This window comes from Coloeus monedula, assembly GCF_965178545.1.
Source record: "Coloeus monedula genome assembly, chromosome: 3".
NCBI lineage: Eukaryota > Metazoa > Chordata > Aves > Passeriformes > Corvidae > Coloeus > Coloeus monedula.
In genome coordinates this window covers 93,352,504-93,373,623 of record NC_138783.1, presented here as the reverse complement: position 1 = coordinate 93,373,623, position 21,120 = coordinate 93,352,504, and the positions used below count along the sequence as shown (strand labels likewise).

Sequence of the window (21,120 nt, the reverse complement as noted above, 5' to 3'; positions counted from 1 at the left end):
GGCACTCGTTTCTTTGATTTTAGATGTACTGTGTCTTTTTTCTGTGTCATCTTAAGTTATTTAAAATGTTCTTAATTAACTGTATCACCAGTCCTTTAAACTGCCAAAATTCTGCAATGGATTCTTTCTTTCTGGTAAAACTTTTTGGTTTGTTTTTATATGCAAACAAAGGTCCAGTTAACCAGTAACACAGATTATCTGTCTACTTGTTTGTAGACAGATAATTAACAGGTTTCATTAAAGAGCACCCCTTTTTTTGATATGCAAGTTTTTTATGCCGTTACTCCTTGATTCCACCTGAATCATCATCTTGTATTTGGAGGTATTCTGGAACATCATATTAAATGAAGTTCTACCTCCCTTGAGGTTTAATGATTGCTTATAAGTTACTAAAAGTAGTTTTCCAAACATTTGGGACACTGAGAATGTAAGTAGTAGTAGTAGTAGTAGTAGTAGTAGTAGTAGTAATATCCTTCTATATACACTGTTTTTTTTCTGCTTTACATGGCATTTTCCTGTGGCTCTCAAAGTCTTCAGGGGGGAAAAAAAGATACGTCAGAACTAGCAGTATTTGTTTTGAAAAGAAAGCAGAGTTGATGCCAGCAAAACTGTTTGCAAACTTGTGATTTTAATTTTTACATGCTGTTATATACACTGTATGTTGTCTGCAAAGTACAGGATTATTGGGATTGCAGTGATTGCTGAGTAACAGTAATTAAGTAGTAAGATTTGTTTGAGAAACTGAGCTGTCAGTCACTCGCAGATCTAAGTTGATACAATTACTTCTGCTTGTACTTAACAAACAAAAACCCCCCACATATTATGAGCTTTTGAAAATGCAGATGAGTATGAGAAAAATGTTTGTATGTGGGGCAAATGAGAAAATAGAATACACTTGGACAGAGACATTGAAAATATCCTTTTAAAAAAAATCTTTTTTTCTGTATAATTGAGCACTTACACTCTTTTGTATATTGTATGATAGCTTTTATAAGTTGACTTTGACTTTGCTTTGAACTGTGAAGCTCGTGTTACTATTCTTTCACTTACATTTATGTTTCCTTGCCAATCAGTTTGTGCTGCACAGAAAGATGAACCTTGTCATTTCTGTATAGAGCTAGGTTGGTTCAGTTGCATGAATTCTGGCACAGCACCACAGGAAATGTTAATGTAATTTAAAAATTTAAAGAAACATAGTGTGTGCTCTTCCCTTCTCATTGATGTTTTAGTTGCAAGATAGCTATTTCTGTTCAGAAAATTAAATTAATAATAAAAGGAGGCTGGAGGCAGTCTAATAAACCTTGCCTTCAAACCAGGGTCAGCTTTGACGCAGAGCCTTCAGTTCTTGAATTTTGCTGTGTATCACCAAGGAACCTCCTATGCAGCCTGTTGCTGTGCACTGCCTTTGGCATTTTTCCCTGGTCGGAATTTGCTGTGCAACAACTTGTGACCGTTCCCTCTTTTCCTTTTGTTGTGTCCTATCATCTCTATAATTTCCATTTAATAGTTGAAGGCAGTGATTAGATTTCTGCAAATAACACCCCTTGCTCCACCTTAACCTTCTCTTCCAGAGGCTGCACTTACCAAGCTCCCTGAGCTTCTCCTTGTGCGGGATATGCTCCAGTACCTGAGGCACACTGGTGTATTCCGGCTGCACTCTCTCTTGTTTGCTAATGCCTCTCTTGCACTGTGGGCCCCACAACTGAGCAGAGTCATCCAGGGACAGTGTAAAGAGTACTGAAAGAAGAGAGAATAATCAGTTATTACTGTACTCTTCCAAATGCAGCCCAGGATGTGGTTAAGTCTTTGTTAGCATAGGGGAACACCTCTGGGTCACACACAGCATATTGTCTGCCCAGACCCCCTGGTGCTTTCCTGAGCATCTGCTTCCTAACCACTGACCCTGACCTCTGCACTTGTGTTGACTTAGATCATCACGACATTGTTGTCTTTGTTGACTGTGTAAACTTTTTTAATAAACGACGAGATAGCATAAAGAATTACTTTATTTTTAAACGTACCAGAATAATTAAGTCTCTTAAGTGCATCTGTAGAGGGTCTCATGGCAGTATTGTTCTTTATGAAATTGTCCTACTGAAGTAATATTTAGAAGCTGTCCTAGGAAAAAATTCATAACATGAATGGGTAACACTCGTCAGAAAATTGTCTACCTTTGAATTCTTAAAGGAGCTAGCAGTGGCACTTCTATCCTTGTAACTTGGTATGTGTATAATTGATACAGTACCAGAAGAAAGAGAGCCACATAGCCTGCACCAATTTCTGAAGGGCTCAGGTAACTGCAGATGAGTAAGTTACACTTCTGTTAGGCAGCTCGGTTGAGTGTGTAACAGAGAAGCAGTACAGTGTGGACAGATGTGATAATGGCCTTCAACGGGGCTTTTCTAGAGGGAGGGTCTGCAATTACATCTTTTTAAAGTCATACTTTGAAAGAGTCAACAACCATGTGGATAAGGATTATCTAATTGGAGTGATGTCCTTGGATTTCTTAAAAATAATAAATTTTATTGTCAAGGTCCTTCATCAGCCTGGTAAACTAAGGTGTGATAGAATGGGATGGTCCTCCCTTGGGTCAACAACTGGTGAAAACTGAACTTGGTACAGTGAGTATCCCAAGCGAGCTATTAGCACCCAAGGAAGATGTTGAAGTCATCGTAGCTTATATTAATGAAAATGTGCTATCAGTGTTTGGTGGGGAACAAGCACATTGAATTTTGAGTTACTTGGAAAGGAACAGGTAATAAAATAGAAAATGAGTTATAGAGATATAAATAACGTATGGCATTCCTTAACATAAAACATTCATGAATACTGTACATATGCCTGTCACCTGCAATAGAAAGGGCAGGAGAGCTAGAAAGCATGGGCAGCAAGGACTGTCAAAGGTAAGGGAAGGTTGGTTGAAGCATGGTGCTCATAATGCCAAGGTTGGGGGTTTGATCCCTATAGGCCATTCACTCAAGAGTTGGAATTGATGATTCCTGTGGGTCCCTTCCAACTCAGAATATTCTGTGATTCTGGGAAGATGATCAAATAGATGAGGTGTCTTAACCTTGGAAAGCAGTTACAATTCCTGTTTTATACTGGAAATACAGTCTTCAGGTTGCACTTGTTTTTTTAAAGAAATGAGAAGTTTAAAAAAAAAGCCTTCCAGGGAGCTGAGAAGAAGCTACATAAGCACTGCTAGCCAGGGTAGTTTATATTGATTTATTGTATTCTGCAGAGAGGAAGAACAAACACAATTCAGGTCATGAGAGTGATGAGTGTACTTGATGGGACAGGAAGACATAATAGACTTATGTTACAAACTGGATAGCTGCTGACTTTCTGAAAGAGCACTGGGAAGCTGGTTAATAATGGAAGAAGGACATACTGCTGCATCCTCTTTGGGAATAGATTGATCACTGAGAGTAGATTCTTATGTGAAACTGTCCCTTTGACATGGTGTAGTAATAGCAGCTGGGAAATACAAGCCTTCTGGAAAGCAAGGGCTTAAACAAGATTTGAATTGTCCTCAACTTCCTGTAGACTTCCTGAATATGTAAAGAGGGATGATAGGCATCAAGGACCAGTCAGGGCCCTCCTGATACAACCCTTGTAAAAATGCATTTATGTTGGACAGTGAGAAAAAGAGAATGAGAGTTGTACCAAACCCTTCTGACCCCATTGGCCCCTTTAGAAGTGATTTCAGAGAAACAACTGCTGAACCTGACAACCACACTTAAAAGTTGATTTGGCAAAAACAAATGTCTCCAGTATTTTAAGACTGATTTGTCTATTATTTTCTTACTGTAGTGAGTCTTTGTTGCTTTTTTTTTCCCCCCCTCTGTTTTGTTGTTGCTTGGGGGGTTTTTGTTTGTATTGAATTTGTGGGTTTGGGGTTCTTTCCTCTAAACTGTATCATGGAGCATCAAATTGCTGGTGGATACCTGGGTCATTATTTTTGATTTAACTTTTACATGGTTTAAGACTTGCTTTACCTACCAGTGCTGATTGCATATGGGTTATGAACAGAGAGAGCACAACCTTTCCTGCAGGGTCTGTCTGCTGAGTTGCATGTATTTTTCTGAAGTAATGATGCTTGAAGCTGTTTGTTTTTTAATTCCCTGCCTTCAGCTGGGAGGCGACACTTAGAGGAAAGTTGGGAATATTCTCTTGGAAAGGCCCGTTCCAGCCAAATTTTATCTCCTGTGGCTCAGCATGTCTCAGAAGGCTATGCTGTGTGCTATGGCATTGGGCATGTTTGTTGGGTGGTACTGAAAAATATTTCAATAGCCACAAAGGATAAGGGTAGAAGAAGAGAGGTTTATGCTTTTTGTCAAATGCTGGTTGCCTCCTTTACTGTGCTTTAAGAGAAAAATTGAAATACAAGGAATTAAAGCGTATTATATCATTGACCTGTAAGGTTATATAGAAGAAAGTTTGAGAGAACATACTGTGAATCTTGATTTCTTTTTTTTTGCTTCAAATGTGTAAATGCTACATTTCTATTGAGACTACATGTTTCAGGGCTAATTGCCATTAATATGCATAGGTAGTATAGATGAGACTATTTGCTAAAATAATACAATATGCTGACCTGAAGCTCTCTACTTGTATTTATTTCAGGGGTTGTTTCTCTATTGGCTGTTCATCCTTCTACAGTAAATACGATTGGAAAACAGCTCCTGCCAAAAACATTCGGACAGTCTAATGTCAACATTGCACAACAAGTGGTAAGGAGACTTCGTTGGGATTTTTTTTAAATTGTTTCTTTGTTTGTGGGGCGTATGCTTTTTTTGAGTTGTTGGGGTTTTTTTTTGTTTGTTTTGGGGTTTTTTTGTTTGTGAGGGGTTTTTTGTTTGGTTGGTTGGTTTTCTAATTGTTTTTATTGCTTGCAGTATTGTTTACATATACTGCAAATCTGATGTATCTTGGTAGTCTGTATCACTTATCATGGGCAGATAATCTAAGTTTGTTTCTAATTTTAATAGACTTATGTTAAAAAAGTGTGTCTTGCATAAAGAAATTCAAGAGATGACTCTCAAATCAACATTGTTACCTCACTATTCAGGTGGCTTTATCTCTTCTTAGTCTTGCCATTTAAAGTCAGTGTCTCTTTCAGATTGTGCTTTGAATTCTGGCGTAGGAAAATGTAAATGAAGTCCATAAACACATTTTTATGGAGATTTGAGTTAGGTGGAACAAAATTGAAAACAGAATTATATTTTACTGCTTAATTTAAGTATTCTTTTGCTGAAATATTTATTTCGAGCTTTGTGTGAGATGTATGGAATTAGATATTTCAAAGACTCTTATAATGCAATAGATAATACATAGGTTATACTAATTCTTGCAGTAATCAAAATTAAAATTTGTTGATCTGAATAGAATTGGTCTCAATCTTCTGGAAAGCAACTGTAACTTAGAAACATCTGAACTAGAAGGTCTTATATTTGGGTTTCTACTTGATAGGAAAGCAGTTTCCTATCTGCCTTTCCCATCTCTTAAGCTGGGTCTAAGGAGAGTTTTATAATTGAGGCTGCCTGAATCTATAAACTGTACCCCTTCACCTGTTCAGATGTAGTGCAGTTCATTCACTGTGCTGTATTTCCAGCAGGAGGGGTGACTTAACTACTTCTTGTACCCACTTGGAAGTGAGTTTAAATGAATGAAATTGGTCTTTCAGTAGGAGGTGTTTTATCAATAAATTCCATAAAAAATGAACTCAGAGTAGTTAGGCATTCTTTTAATTTAAAATCAGTAATCAGCAGTAGAAGAGTGTTTTATTTATAGATCATAGGCCATACTGGCACAACAGTGGTCCTTTCTGGGCATTATCATGAGACTGGGTACATACTTGGGTTAAATGTTGAAATTGAATTGTTCTTTCAGGTGGGATGCAAAATCTTTTCTTAAAAGTATCAAGACCAGGGGATAACAATGCACACTTCATTTCTTCCTTAGTAGTGTTGAGTATTTCAGGACACTCCTGAGTGCAGTAGAGGTCCAGGGTTTGCTGCTGTCAGTTTGTTTTTTCTCCAGCTGTAATTCCTCTTGTCCTCGCCCCCTGCCCCCATACTGGTTTGGCTTTCATCTTATTGCAAAGTGATAGAAATTCTAGATGTGGTACCATGATGGGGCTGCTCATGGAATTCGTAAGCTAGGGAGTTAGAGAGTGGGACTCTCTGCAAGCAAGGTGTTAAATCATCTCTTACAGTCTTCTGTCACTGTGTCCTAGGGAATAGAAACTAGCTAACAGCATTCTTCAGTTCTCCATTTAGTCTACTTACTTGAATAGCACACGGGTGGTTTTCACACTCTTTGGAGACATTTGGTGAGACAGACCAGTTGGTATCAATACTGATAGTATTTTTTTTCATGGGAAGAAAGTGAGTGGGTTCACATGTGTCCTGTGCCAGCATTCCCCACCCTCAATTCCATTTCCTACAATCAGAAATTTTGTTTATGGAAAGCAATAGAGGAGATTATTTGGCTTCTCATAAGAGACAGAAAGTTTTCAAGTATGTTACAAAGCTGCTGGAAAGGAGTACCTAAGATATTCTAGCTGTCAGAAGTGGATGTAACAAATTTATATGCTAACTGCTCAGAGAGGTGGCATAATATAAAGAGAATATTTGGGAAAAAAATACAGCTGTTTGTCTTTCCAGGCAGCTGAAATCACGGACATCTAGCAGTCACTGGACTCCCTTTGGCAGCGTATATGTAACTTTCACACATGTAATGTTTCATTTTCAGTTTTTGTATTTTACTCTTGTTGAGGCTAAACTATTGAAGCTGGCCCAATGAAGAAAAATTAAATTTTGCTGCTCAGACAGAATGTAGCTGCAGGAAAATATGGCAAGCTTGTGGGTGGTTATGGGTTTAGATTTGTTTGATGCTTTTTTCATTTACCTGATGTCAGGAATGCAACCAGCTGTTTCCACTGGGAGATAAATGTACTCCAAAAAAGTTGGTACATCTTTCTACAAAAGAGTAATCTGTATGGTATCTTTTTTTTTCCCTAAATCCATATTTTCTAGAAAGTTACATTTAAAACAATTCAGAGATAAAAAACATCACCTGCAAAAGTGGGTGTTTTGTTTAGCTAGCTTCAGAGGTTAGGAGGGAACAGTTTTATGTGCTAGTGTATGTATTACTACTTATGATCAAATTTACACATCTTCAGGACCACACACCTGGAGGCTGGAAGACTGTAGCCAAGTGTGTGCTCTTAACATGTTTGCAATGGAATGGTTTTGCCTAATTTGATGTCACTCACTGCAGTCATGAGGAAAGTTCACCCGTACTCTTTCTCACCTCTAATGTAGTGGTTTTGACTCTAGTGATAGAGGCTGACATCAGGAGAGAGGCTTCTTGCAACAGCTCTGTATTTTCTCTCTGGTTTTACTGATTTTCAGCTTTTCTTATGTTCATAGTTTAACTGTAATTTACTGCAGTATCCTTATACATTATTTGGTAGGGTTGGGGGTTTTTTCCCCTCCTTTTTTCCCCCCATTTTCCATGGAGGGAAAGAGTGTGTGTGTGTTTTGATCTTGTCTAAGTTGGTGTTGAAAAGTGTTAAGAAATCCAGCAAGCATGAAAACCTCATTTAAGGAGATTAAAATAGAAATGCTCATAACTTAGGGAGTGCTCTAACTATATTAACCATAGTCTAAAGTTTTTTATGCTAGTGTGTATAAATGTAAGTGTAAGCATGTAAGAGAAATATGTAGAGAAAAGTACTAGTGTTTGGGTAATGCATCATTTCAGTTGTGTCGCTTGAATATCTTGGAATTCTTACCATTTTCCAAATTCTTTTATCTTTACTGTAGGTTATCGGTACACCTCAGAGACCTTCAGCGCAAAATACTATCCTGGTAGGAAGCCCACATACACCTAACACACATTTTGCATCACAGAACCAGACTGGAGATTCTTCGCCGTGGTCTGCTGGGTGAGCAAAATGAAAGCTAGAAAGGGTTAATAAACTGTTGGAACTTTTATTTTAAATGTTGTGATAGTGTATGTACTCCTCAGGGTAGCAGTGTGGGAAAGTCTGTTTACCTTTTCATCAAGAGCACTTCTCCACTGAAGTCTATTGTACTAAAATAGGGAGTAGTCACAAAATGATGAGTACCTCTTCATTTCTTGTAAAAGAATGCAGAATATTTTCTGTAAACTCTGGTAGATATTCTGACATTACTAGCATTTAGAGAATTTAGCTCCTGAAAGGACACAGGAATTTTCTGACTTCATTCTATGATTTCTCTTATGCTGGTGTATTTTCAGAAAAATACAGTCTATTTATGATTGAACAAGGGTATCCCAGAGTATAATTTGAAATAAGAATGTAGTCCTTTTTGGGAAAAAGTATTAAATACAAGGAATGCATTCTTTTGGTGTGGTTTTTTCATGCAAGCTTGTTTTGAGGGCATCTTGTTAAATGTAGTTGCTTTAAGACTAAATTTATTATCAGTGGCCTGTTCCACATAAATAGATTTCTGCTTTGGAATTATACAGTGAAATGAGATGTAAGAGTTGAGACTTCCCCTTGCTGAAACTAATTTTGTTGATACTTGTGTTTTTCCTCTAGTTACAAGGAACTTTTTATTTAAAAAACTTTGCAAAGCAGAAAACGTCGTTATACTGCTTGTATCTTGTAACTTTGAAGTTCTAATAGCAATTTCATATACTGTATAACTTCAAATCTGTATTATAGTAATAGTGTAATGTTTAGTGAGTTAAAACAATACCAGACTTTATCTGTTCAGTCAGTATCAGTATCAAATTGCATAGAAAATGCTCAATCTATGTGCTACTTTAAATTAAAAATAAAAATTTTTAAAAAGGACAACAAAGTTCTCTCCTCTGATTCAGTTTTCATGTTTTAGTATTTATCTCCTTATCTCTCCTTGTCTTGAAGTTTGGAAGGTTTTCTTTTTTGTCTTCTTCAAGGAATATCCCTGTTGTTAATTTATTGTCTGCTACTGGAAACATTTCAGGCCAGGTTGGATAGAGCTTTGGGCAACCTTATTGAGCTGAAGATACCCTTGCTCAGTGCAGGGGGGTTGGACTAGATGACCTTTAAGGATCCCTTCCAACCCAAACTGTTCTATGATTTTGTGATTCTACTGGAGCTAGCAAAGTTGGCAAAAGAATAAATTTGTATTGTGTTTCAGCATCAAGATACTAGAATTGTTTATAAATATTGTAAATTGTCGGGGAAAAAATGTAGGAGCGAGTGTTGGGAAGGGATAAGAAGCAGAAGAAAAGGGAAGGCTTGGGTTTTTTACAGCAGTGTGCCTGTATTTGAAAAAGAGACATCAAATATTCCAAAGTTCAAATCTTCTTAAAATATATATTATACGTATATCTAGGAAGCGGAACAAAAAAGGCGAGAAGAATGGCAAGGGTTTACGTCATTTCTCTATGAAGGTTTGTGAGAAGGTACAAAGAAAAGGAACCACCTCATACAATGAGGTGGCAGACGAGTTGGTTGCAGAATTCACTACCACTGATAATCACATTTCACCAAATGAATCAGTAAGTATATGGGAAGTCAATTACATGTGAACTGAATGGGGGAAGAGAATTTTCTTTTGAGATTTTTCTGTTTTAACCCTATTGCTAAATGAAACAGTTCAGACGTTATCCGAGTTTACCCATTTGCTGTAATATGTTTATTTTCAAATATTTTTGGCACAGGTATATTTTTGATTAATGCACTATGTCTACAGCAGGCTTACGACCAGAAGAATATTAGACGACGTGTCTATGATGCCTTAAATGTCCTTATGGCCATGAACATTATCTCTAAGGAGAAGAAGGAAATCAAATGGATTGGTCTACCTACTAACTCGGCTCAGGAATGTCAGAACTTGGAGGTATATGCATTTGGAAGTTCACAATGGCTTTGTGTTTGAGTAAATGTTTACAGCTTTAGTATGTTCTGATACAGTATGTGCCTATAATCTTCTGAGATAGCAAAATAGAGTAGTATGGTCCTCTTAGACGTGTCTTTAATTCTTTTATGTCAAATACAGCTTTTACATGTGAAATGGTTCTTAGTGGAAGGTAGTCAAAGATTAATGTGTATTTCCAACATTGCAGTAGTGGTGCTCTCAGGAGTCAGGAAGATTTGTTTTCTCCAGATGCCAAATAGATAAATATATCTGTGATGATAGATATTGCATGTAGGTCAGTACATACAGGCATCTCCATTGCTGCAGGTCTTAGCTTTTTGTGACAATTCTCTTACATGAATATGTCAGACTTCCTTATTCCATGTCTTGGGGACGAAGTGAAATGCTTTATACTGAAAGAGATTTGTAAGTTCTGACAGAATTTTTTTACTATCCTGTTATTTGCAGAATAATAAAGTTACTAAGGTTTACTGAAGTAAACTCACTTCATCAGAACAGAATGAGACTTTGTATTTATTCTTAATAAGTCTAAATTTCCTTCAGCAGGACTAAAAAAAAAATCAGCGTAGAAGCTGCCAAAGTGAGGGGGAAAGTGGAACAAAAGTATTCCGGAGCCTTATCTACAAAGGGATAATTCTAATTTTTGTTTGATACTGATAATTGATTTTTCATTTAATACTGTAATTGCTGTGTAGATAAAGTAAATACAGGGTGTCTAATCATTAATTGCGATTTATTTGAATATCATCCCAAGTGAAAACTATTAGTTAAGAGAGTGATAATTGGGGCATAATTAATAGGGTGAGTATGGAAGGTGAAGAGGTTCCAAGATGGCAATGCTGTGTGCTGAACAGGGAACCAGCTGACTGGAGGGATTTTAAAAGTAGATCTCCTTGGATCTGTCTCACAAAGTATGGCATTGCCAGCAATGTTGGAGCAAAAAAAAAAAAGGAAGTGTGGCTCATCCAGCTGGATTTGATGTCATGACTGATAATGTCCTAAAGAAGAGTAGGATAATATTAGTACTGAAGTAAAAAAAGCAACTTAGAATATAATGATGCACAGTGAAGTTTCATGCATTTAAGATGGGAACAGTGATATCTTACAATTAAAAAGAAAGTGGGAACTTGTTAATTTGCTGTCACAAGAGGAGGAAAGAGTTCTGTTAACCATTGAATAATTAAACCACGAGTGTAATACAGTGACTTTCTGAAGGCTAATGATTAATTTGTAAAACTGTCATGCCTAATAAAGTTTATTTTGCTATTCTATCAGATACTGTTTAGCTTCACCCCTAACAGGCCAAATAGTTTATAAGGAACATCGGAGTTTGAGGGCATCCTCATCGACTATTTATTTTTTAAAATATTCTTAAACTTGTTCTTTGTGTGTAAATTAGAATATTAGATTTGGTAAAATATGTCCTGCTAATGCAAAAACAGAGGGTGTGGGGCAGTTAATAAGGTTTGTGTCTTTAAGTAGTCTGTAAGGCAGTGTAGTTTACTTGTATGTGATAAAAAATGTCTCAGTGAGTTTTATGTTTTTTGGAGGGAGGAAGTTATTTGGCTTATTTCCTAATGCTGAATTGTAAGACTTGATCCTATCCTTTAAAAAATTTTTTTTTAATATAGCATCATGCCCTTTTGCATCTTTGTTTTTTTAACTGTGTACACTTGGGGGGTAGGGGAGTGTTTGTTTTTCATCAAAACTAAACAGAAAACTACATTCATATGAATTTTTAACTTGAGTAATTTCCTTTCTAGTTGCACATTTTAAGGATCTAAAAAAATAAGTTGTTTTCAGGGCCAGCAGTCTGTCTATTCAGGATCTTGACTGAGAGTAGCAGTTACCTAGGAAGGAGGAAGAGTAGGACCTGGGGAACTACAGGCCAGTCAGCCTCTCAATCCCTGGGAATCTGATGGAATGGTCTATCCTGGGAGGCTATCTTTAAGTATGTGGAAGAAAAGAAAGTGGTCAGGAGTAGTCAGCATGGAGTCACCAAAGGCAAATTGTGCTTAACCAACCTGATTGCCTTCTGTGATGGGATAACAGACTGGGTAGAGGAGGGGAGAGCAGTGGATGGTGTCTGCCTGGGCTTCAGCAAGGCTTTTGATGCTGTCTCCCACGATATCCTCATAGGCAAGCTCAGGGAGTGTGGATAGTGAGGGGGATTGAGAACTGGATGAATGACAGTGTCAGAGGGTTGTGATTGGTGGCACAGATTCTGGTTGGAGACCTGTAACTGGTGTTCCCCATGGGTCAGTGCTGGGTCGAGAGTTGTTTAAATTACGCATCAATGACTTGGATGAAGGGGCAGATGCCTCCTCAGCAAGTTCAGTGACAACACCAAGCTGGGAGGAGTGGCTGAGACCCTGGAGTGCTGTGCAGCCCTTCAGAAGGACCGTGACAGGTTGGAGAGAAGGGCGGAGAAGAAATGTGTGAAATTCTGCAAAGGCAAATGCAGGGTCCAGCATCTGGGGAAGAAAAACCCCATACACCTGTACAGGTTGGGGGCAACCTGTTGGGAAGCAGCTCTGTGGGGAAGGACCTGGGAGTCCTGGTGGACAACAAGCTGTCCATGAGCCAGCAGTGTTCTTATGGCTGAGAAGGCCAGTGGTGTCCTGGTGTGCATCAGAAAGAGCATTGCCAGAAGGTCAAGGGGGGGTGATCCTGCCCCTCTGCTCAGCCGTGGTGAGGCACATCTGGAGTGCTGAGAGGGGACCTCATCACTCTCTATCAGTATCTGACAGGAGGTGTCAGAGGATGGATCCAAGCACTTCTCAGTGTGGTGCCAAGCAATAGGACAAGAGGCAACAGGCAGAAGCTGATGCACAGGAAGTTCCACCTGAACATGAGGAAGAACTTGTTTACGGTGTGGGTGACTGAGCACTGGAATAGATTGCCCATAGATATTCCAGAGACTCCTTCCCTGGAGATACTCAAAAGCCATCTGGACACAATCCTGAGTTATGTGCTTGGGGGGGACACTCCATGAGCAGGGAGGTTGGAATAGATAACCTCCAGTAGTCCCTTCCAACCCTATTTATTTTGTGAGTGATGAGAGAAGGTATTTAGTGATGTTTTCTTTTGTAATTTTGTGGTTCAGGCATAATTGAGGCAGATACATTATCTTTCTATTTAATAGCCCTCAGTATTTCTTCCACAAATTTTTACTCTTTTTTTGGTGTTTGCTTTTAATATTGGGTTGTTTGTGTCAGTGAGTCTCAGGTGCCTGAGAAGCTTCTTATGAAATACCTTCTGTTTGGTTTTGAACATATTATATTTAGTTGATGTCTGCTGAATATTTTTTTTAATTGGAAGTGATGGTGACCTAGTCATTCCTTATTCACTTTCTGTATCCTATTAATTGTTTTATAGGGATCTCTCATGTTCTCCCCCATTATTTCATTCTCCTTTCAGTGGAGTCCTAATTTATTCATTATTCTCTTGCATGGAGTCTGTTTTGAATCACTTATGATCCTGATTACTCTTTCATATGCTTGTCTTGAAAAAGGACCATCAGACCTACAGAAATCAAGATGTAAACATTCTGCTTCATAGAGTAATGTAGTGGTAATTTCTCTTTGGTTCTCTGTTTCTTGCTTAATAATTCAAATTTTTGGCTGTCTTGTTATACTGAGCTGATGGATTTTGCAGATACTGTAGTTTAAGACCCCTACTGAATGTCGTTTGAATTCTAAAGTATACATGGATTCGATTGTTTTCTCACACATACCACACTATATTTACCAGAAATAATTTAGATGATGTAATCACTAAGTGCAAGACACTTTGAGTTTGCTTTATGACAAACTCTCTTTTTACTATGAGTAGTAACCCATCATTGCCAGCAGATTTTGTCACCTTCATCTGGTTGTCTATAGTTTGAGTCTCAGTCTGTCAGTTAAGTCGTTGTGGGAATCTGCTGGGGAGCTTCTTCCACTGGGAAAGCTGGGCTCCATATCGGTTTCGTGTCTTTAAGCACCTTTCACGGCTCTTCTCCAACACCTCCAATACCAACAGGCTCTACATCAAGTAGATCTTTCTTGTCTACCTTTGCCTCTTTGAGAGAATTCCAGTAACCCCTTGAGGCAAAACTTCTGTTTGCAAAGATGTTTTTATCTTCTTCACAGGCTGTTGTATTTTATTCCCCAGGGTTCTAACTCTACTTTTTCTTAGTTTCTATAAGTAGTACTGATGTGTCTTGATAGTTAATTCTCTAAATTATGTGTAGAACATTAATGATTGATTGATAGGATATCTCGTGCTTCCAATTCTCTGGTATTGAAATGATTTTAGGAAAAAATGTTGGCATAAAATGCTACTTAAAACCAACAAACTGACCAGTCCTTTTTTTCTGTCTTAAGGTGGAGAAACAGAGAAGAATTGAAAGAATAAAGCAAAAACAGTCTCAACTACAAGAACTCATTCTACAGGTACAGTCAAGGTACTCTTGTCTATAGGGCAAGGTAACTTATATCTGTATTCCTCCTTTTTTATCTGAGTCTGAGGGATGGGAATCTTCTAGGAAGACTAGAGGTGAATTTCAGGATAAGGTGTATGCAGTTTTTATTTAATGCTGTTGTTTATGTAGCTGGGACCATCCTGTTGGCCATTGTTATTGCGGAAGGAATCAACTTTCCATCAGTTACGATGAATTTGTTTGGAGTTTCAATTATGTTTTAAACACTGTTTATGCTGATAGGAGCAGTATTTCATAGTGTACCCTCTGAATTTTCCAGTTCGGTTCCTGTATGTAAAATTTTCTTCCGTGCTAGCATCCATAGATATAATTAAGTGACTGTGGAGGTTGTCTGCCATAATGCTCTGCATTGTGCCTCTCTGGAGATTCGCTGCCACTGGTGTGTAAGTGGCTTGACAGCTGTGAAACAGTGGCTGAACTCCTTCCCAGATTTCCCCTACTACACTGGGGGAAGCAATAGTCTGTTTCCCAAGTCACTGTGCTGCCGGTCCACTGAAATGTATCCCTTGGTAGCTGCGTTACCTACACAGTAGGAATGAGAATTTCAGGGATGCAGAAAGAAAGTACAGACAGCTGTGGGACAGCTGCCTGATTTTGCCTGATTTTCATCAGTCTCTGTGTTGGCTTTGATTTTGGTCTTAATTCTTGTTTATTTCATTTGATTTCATGACCAGAAAAATACCTTTTTTTTGTTCAGTAGCTTACTGTAAGATTTATAACTTGAGTTTCAATGGTTTTTAATTACTCAAATTGCTAATTTTTAAAATGGGAACATTCCATCGTAAAAAACAATTTTGGTAAGATGTTAAAGTCACTAATCTTAAACAGGTAATTCTGAAACCTATTGCCAGATAGTCAAATCCCAAACATTAACTTCTTTAGCATATAATTCATTTCAATATTAACATTCAGGTGTATTTGTGTATTTTTTGAAGTGCAGTAGCTAGTAGGGAAGAGTAAATGGAGAGGAAGTAGGATGCTATATGAAAATTTATTTTTCCAATCATTGTTATCTCTCCATTCTTTCAGGGATCTGTCCAAGGAACTGTCCTGATGTAGTTAATAGAATGTGCATTTTTTTTCTCAGTAAAGTTTTACTGTATTGTCTTTTTTAATACTAATGTTCAGTGACTCTTCTTGCATCTTAACATGAAGGAATATGGTAAACGCTCTCTGTCCTTTTCTGCATTTACTTGCTGCAACCATTGCTGGAATTCTTCATCTGTGGGATTTTGTTAATGTGATCCTAAAAGCTTTATTCATACTTTGATATCGCTGTTGCTTTTTCTAGCAAATTGCCTTTAAGAACCTCGTCCAGCGAAACCGTCAAGCAGAACAGCAGGCAAACCGACCTCCACCTTCCAATTCTGTCATCCACTTGCCATTTATTATTGTGAACACCAGCAAGAAGACAGTGATTGACTGCAGTATTTCCAATGACAAGTAAGCTAACAAAAGTTTTCCATCTGGCTTTTGATGGAGCTCTGAGTTCATATAAATAAATGTTCATGTAGATTTGTTAAAAATTAAATACAAATTTAATTTACTTGTGCCTTTTTTAAATTGAGAACATGTATTTCAGAAAGCTTTTTTTTTTAATTGACTAATTGATTCACATTTGATAACCTATTTAAGACTTGCTGTCTAGAGATATTAGGCATCTCTCTTGACATTTTATGTCATACTTAACTAAGTAATGTTTTTAGTGTTTTCCTTTGGCTTTAACACCATGCAATCCAGCCAGTAGAATTGAAAATTGATTAAGCTTTCAGGACTGCTGTTCCCCACTTTTGGTTCAAAAAGGTGTATTTTTCATCAGCTAAATAAAAACTGAATGTAAGAAGTCATGAGCAAATACATAATTCTTGAAAAATTTGATTACTTAGTGTGATGTGTCACTAACACACTTAACACTGTGTATAAAGCTTTTGAAGTGCTGCAATTCCTGAAAATGGAAAGGTAGATAAAGTTATTGAAGCTAATTGAGACATTTTTTCCTCTCCAGGTTTGAATATCTATTTAATTTTGACAATACTTTTGAAATTCATGATGATATAGAAGTACTAAAACGAATGGGAATGGCTTGTGGGCTAGAATCTGGAAGCTGTTCAGCAGAGGACCTAAAAATTGCAAGGAGTTTGGTTCCTAAAGCTCTGGAACCATATGTGACAGGTTAGTTACTCCAAAAAGAGTTGTTTTGTTTTCCTCCTTAGTATAGGACTCTAAGAAAAAACATGAAGATACCTTAGATCGGTTAATTTCCAGTGGATTGTGGTAAAGATTTCTGTCAAGTTCTCAAATTTACCTACTTTTTACTGTGCCCTAGGGAGCAAATGACATAGTGACTGATAAAGAATGGACTGCTGCTCTGTGCAAAACATTTTGCATTATGCCACCCAAGTAGATCTTGGCAGTGTGTAATTCCTTTAAGAGGACAGTATTTATGCTTGATTCACTTGCAAAGGCAAAAGGTAGTAAGTGCAAGCATGTGATGAATACTGAAGTCATCTGTCTTGCTCACTCCCAAATAAATGTGGTTTTTAAACGTATTTTGAAATTTTGTTTTTACACTAGCCTTTTTTAAAATTATGCTGTTTTGGTATGGTACATCAATATGTTTTGTTGTTTGGGCTGCAAGACTTCTTTTCTAGACTTTAAAGGGATTAAGCATTTCCACTGAATTAGATGGTTGTGTTTGGAATTTTTCCTGGAGTGCATGTTGTTTGTTTTACAGAAATGGCTCAGGGATCAATCAGCAGTGTATATGTCACATCTTCATCAGGTTCTGCATCAAACGGCACAAGATTTTCAGCCAGGTGAGACGAAATTTTCAATTGATTTTTAAAATCTGTAGTCATCAAAGAAACTTGGATATTAAATGCTTCATGAAACAAGTTCTGTTTTGATTAAGTGTGCTATGGATATGTGTTTTAAGTTTATTCTCAGACATCACTTCTGTGGTGGTTCTTAGCAGTGTCATTAAAGAAATCCTTTTCCTGTATAGTGAAAATGGGTTAGAGTGGTGTTAATCTTGAATGTGTTGTTTGTTTGTTTGTTTGGGGTTTTTTTCTAGTTTAGAGTTTGTGACAAGAAAACAGATACTTCTCTAAAGATACAATATTAGAAAGATTACTCCTTGGTCGTTAGTGTCTAACTTAAGAAAAGGTTTTGGTCTTTGGGTTTCAAACAGCAATCAGAAGGTGGTAGCGTGATAAACCATAACTAGTATTTAACTTTGTTACTCACTAGTTTCTTATTGCTGTATTAATCAAAAAGATGTCCTTCTGTGAGCTCCACAAGGTTGTAAATTGAGTCAAATACTCAGCAGTTGGATTCTGTGATCTCTGAGGTCTTTTCTAACCTAATTGATTCTATGATCTTTGAAATGTTTGACGTTCTTAACAAATGCTTGAATTAAGTTCTGCGTGTTTTGTGCAAGGGAACTGAAGCTTGAGTGAGAATTCTGCCAAAATATCTTTAGAGATGCTGAACAGTACCTAAAATCTACTGTTTTCACTAAGTTTCCTTCTGTGGTAATGAGCATGGTGTAGTGAAAAAGAGCCCCATGCGTATTTCAGACTTTGAAATTTGAATAGGCCACTGTTAGCCAGAGACCAGTAAAAAACCAGAGGCTGAGTGGGTTCATTATCTTGGTGAGAGCACAAGAACTTCTACCATTTCCATTTCTTAGGAATTTGGAAAAGGGGAGTGACAAATTGTGTTTAATTATAGGACATATATGAATATTCATGGCAATAGCCGTGAACATTCATGGCAATACAAGTTGTGCTGCCAAGGCAAATAAAGGCTGTACTTTTATTTAACAAGGTCTCTAAAGAAAGTCTGCAGAAGACTGAAGATGCTGCTACCAATACCTTCATCCCAGTTTCATTGTCTTACTTACTGGGATACTCAGGTTATGAAATCCAGTTCTATTTTTATTGAAAAGAGAGGAGAACGGATTTTGGGTTTGTATTTTCCAAGTTTACAGAAACACGAGAATAATCTCTTTTTTGTTCTTTTTTTCTTTGCTTTTGAAACTGCTTTTGCAGATAATTATGGCAGACCTGTTGTAAGTCATTTGACTACAGCTAGACAGATACCTCTGTATTTTGCTGCTGAATAAGTGCAGAACAGCAGAAATTCTTGAAAGTATCTTACTCGATATGTTTTTCCTGTGAGCTTCTCGGGGGTACCCCTGCAATTTCATTCTGCATGATGATAGACCATTAAATTGGCTCCATACAGCAACAAGTGATGATTGAATATGTGCATTAGTTGGATTAGCATTTAAAAAATTACTAGCAAACATTTTTGAAAGCAATTTTTTAATGATGAATGTCTTTCAAGGGAGATACTATTTTTGTGATTTTTTTAAAAAAATATTTGGTCAAGAATTTGTGGCCAAGTTTAATAGTTTATCAAACTATTTGAAAAGTCAACAATTAAATAGATTGGCAAAATAGCAAGTAATAATGGAGGCAGGAATTTTCTTGCTCTATTAAAATAAAATACTGCACAATGAGAAGAAAACAGTTTCAGATTAAAAATACAGCACATGACAGTGTGCTATGTCATATCAAGGAGTTAAGGAAAAGCTATTAATTCCTCAATTTTCCAAGTCTTTGAATCAAGATTAGTAACTCTGAAAGACATGATTCATTTACACGTGTTCAAAGCTGCATAAAAATACTAAAGAGCTTAGCTGCATAGCCTTAACACTAAGTGTACTTTAGAAGAAACCTGAAAAACATATTTATAAGGTACCTGTGAAAAGGTTTAATCTTTATATTAAACCTAAAGGAAGAAACCTAGTAACAACCACTTCAAAATTATTGGGGAGTGTTTCAGCCTCTTGGAGACAACTTGGACATATGTTAAAGACAGTTTATAAAGTGGCAGTGGCAGATTCATTAAAGGAAAGCACTAGATACGGGAGAGATCATAAAGCAATGCCAACTGCCTTTTTTTCTATTTTTCAGTGACTTTTCCAACGGTGGAGATGGGATGTTGGCTACAAGTTCCAATGGATCTCAGTACAGTGGCTCCAGAGTTGAAACACCAGTTTCTTATGTTGGGGATGACGATGATGATGACGATGATTTTAATGAAAATGATGATGACGACTGATGCCCTTTGCTTGTAGACTATTTTTTGTTAAAATTCAGCAGGCTTCAGGAATAAATTGTTCTAGGGAGAAGTGTCTCAAATTACTTTGCCCCATCCCCCAAGGAGAATATTGGTAAGCAGTTCTGAGTTTAGAAATTGCACCTCTGATAAGCAAACAAGGATTGTTTTATGTAGGATATTTTTAAATGTGGTGTGGATGTGTGTTTTTGATACCAGTGTGTTAATGCAGAGCCTTTATTTACTCTTGTTTTAGGGGTTTTTGGTTTGTTGGTTGTTTTTTGTTTGGGATTTCTTTTTTACTTGAAGGAAAAAGAATTTTGCCCCAAATGTTCTTTCAAAGTTTGCTAAAGAAAATGTAGACACATCATTGAGAAATAAAATACTATCCTTCTGTGGAAAATGAATACACTGAATGGCAATTTATTTGGAGTGTATTTTGATTATGCCACTTTTTGAGGGATAGTGAGCTAATGTAGTAGTGTTTTTTGTTAATCATGCAGTGTCCAAAGAACCAAACAAGAAAGATACGTCCTACTTTTTTACATGTTAAATTCCAGGAATGTTGTTATGAGCTTATTTCCCTTAAATTATATCTAACATTATGATTCCATCAAGTTTATATACTTTTCACTGTATGTTGGGACATATGAATTACAAAGTTTTTGGCAAATGTTTACTGCCAGTTGGTGCAGCTATATAAAATGTCTTGAAGGTTTGGAATGATTTATTGCTTATGGTAAAATTTGCCTGATTTCTTACAGGCAGTCTTTGGAAACTTTTTATTATATAGTTGTTTACATACTTATAAGTCTATCATATAAAGACATGTACTGAAACAAATGTTTGTATTTGTTTCATAAGCATCTTCCTGTAATCTATTATAAAGTTGAAATTAAATATAGAGAATGTTTTAAGTTTTTTAACTCAAAATTTGTCAATCATTTTTAATAGTTCATTTTTATAAAAGGAATTTCAGGGCAGGTGGTAGTCTTTTTAAATTTATTCACAAACAATTAACTGCACAAATACTGTCAGCTGCCTATTCTAAGACAGTAGTCTTTTTATTGAAACACAAATAAACTTTTCTGTAATATTTTATGGAATATAAAGAGACTATAATTGTTTGACTTGTTTAACCTTGGCACTGTTAGTTTTTATTAATAAAACGCGCATGGGCATTTTTAACAAGCTCTGTGGTTTTTCTAATTCTAGGGTTATTTTAGAACATTTCACTTCTCGGCACAAGACCTAGAATTAGCTGTCTTGGGATACTGCATCTGTGCTATAGAGGACCCAGATTTTTTGCTTTGTTTTAGTAATTTGCCCTTAGAGTTCTTGATACTTTATGATGCAAAAGGCAATAACTTACCCAGTATATTCTCTTCTTTCACGCCGCCTCAGTTCATTTATGTTGCTTCTCAGCATGACAGGTCAATCTTAGTACTCCAATTCAGCTTCTGTTTAAAATCCCATGCCTAATGTCCTAACTTTTCATCCCATATTCCTCAGTCCTAGCTTTCTGTCATATATTCCTATATCTTCAAAACAGGTTTTAATCTATTGTCCATATGCTTCCTCCTTAAA

At 36.9% G+C, this 21,120-nt stretch overlaps 1 protein-coding gene across 4 annotated transcripts in view; it reads left to right on the top strand.

Moving 5' to 3' along the window:
- The window catches only part of TFDP1 (transcription factor Dp-1), a 40,980-nt gene extending 20,256 nt beyond the window's left edge, over positions 1 to 20,724 (top strand). For 3 of the 4 annotated variants that reach the window (XM_082278426.1, XM_082278427.1, XM_082278425.1), the window contains exons 4-12: positions 4,627 to 4,733; positions 7,833 to 7,954; positions 9,378 to 9,543; positions 9,738 to 9,884; positions 14,291 to 14,359; positions 15,698 to 15,849; positions 16,412 to 16,578; positions 17,141 to 17,222; positions 19,389 to 20,724. In XM_082278426.1, coding sequence (XP_082134552.1) covers positions 4,627 to 4,733; positions 7,833 to 7,954; positions 9,378 to 9,543; positions 9,738 to 9,884; positions 14,291 to 14,359; positions 15,698 to 15,849; positions 16,412 to 16,578; positions 17,141 to 17,222; positions 19,389 to 19,536 — 1,160 coding nt within the window. In that variant the 3' untranslated portion in view covers positions 19,537 to 20,724. The remainder of the gene's footprint in view (positions 1 to 4,626; positions 4,734 to 7,832; positions 7,955 to 9,377; positions 9,544 to 9,737; positions 9,885 to 14,290; positions 14,360 to 15,697; positions 15,850 to 16,411; positions 16,579 to 17,140; positions 17,223 to 19,388) is intronic. The other variant, XM_082278428.1, reaches the window with a different exon arrangement.
- Positions 20,725 to 21,120: the final 396 nt, after the last annotated feature.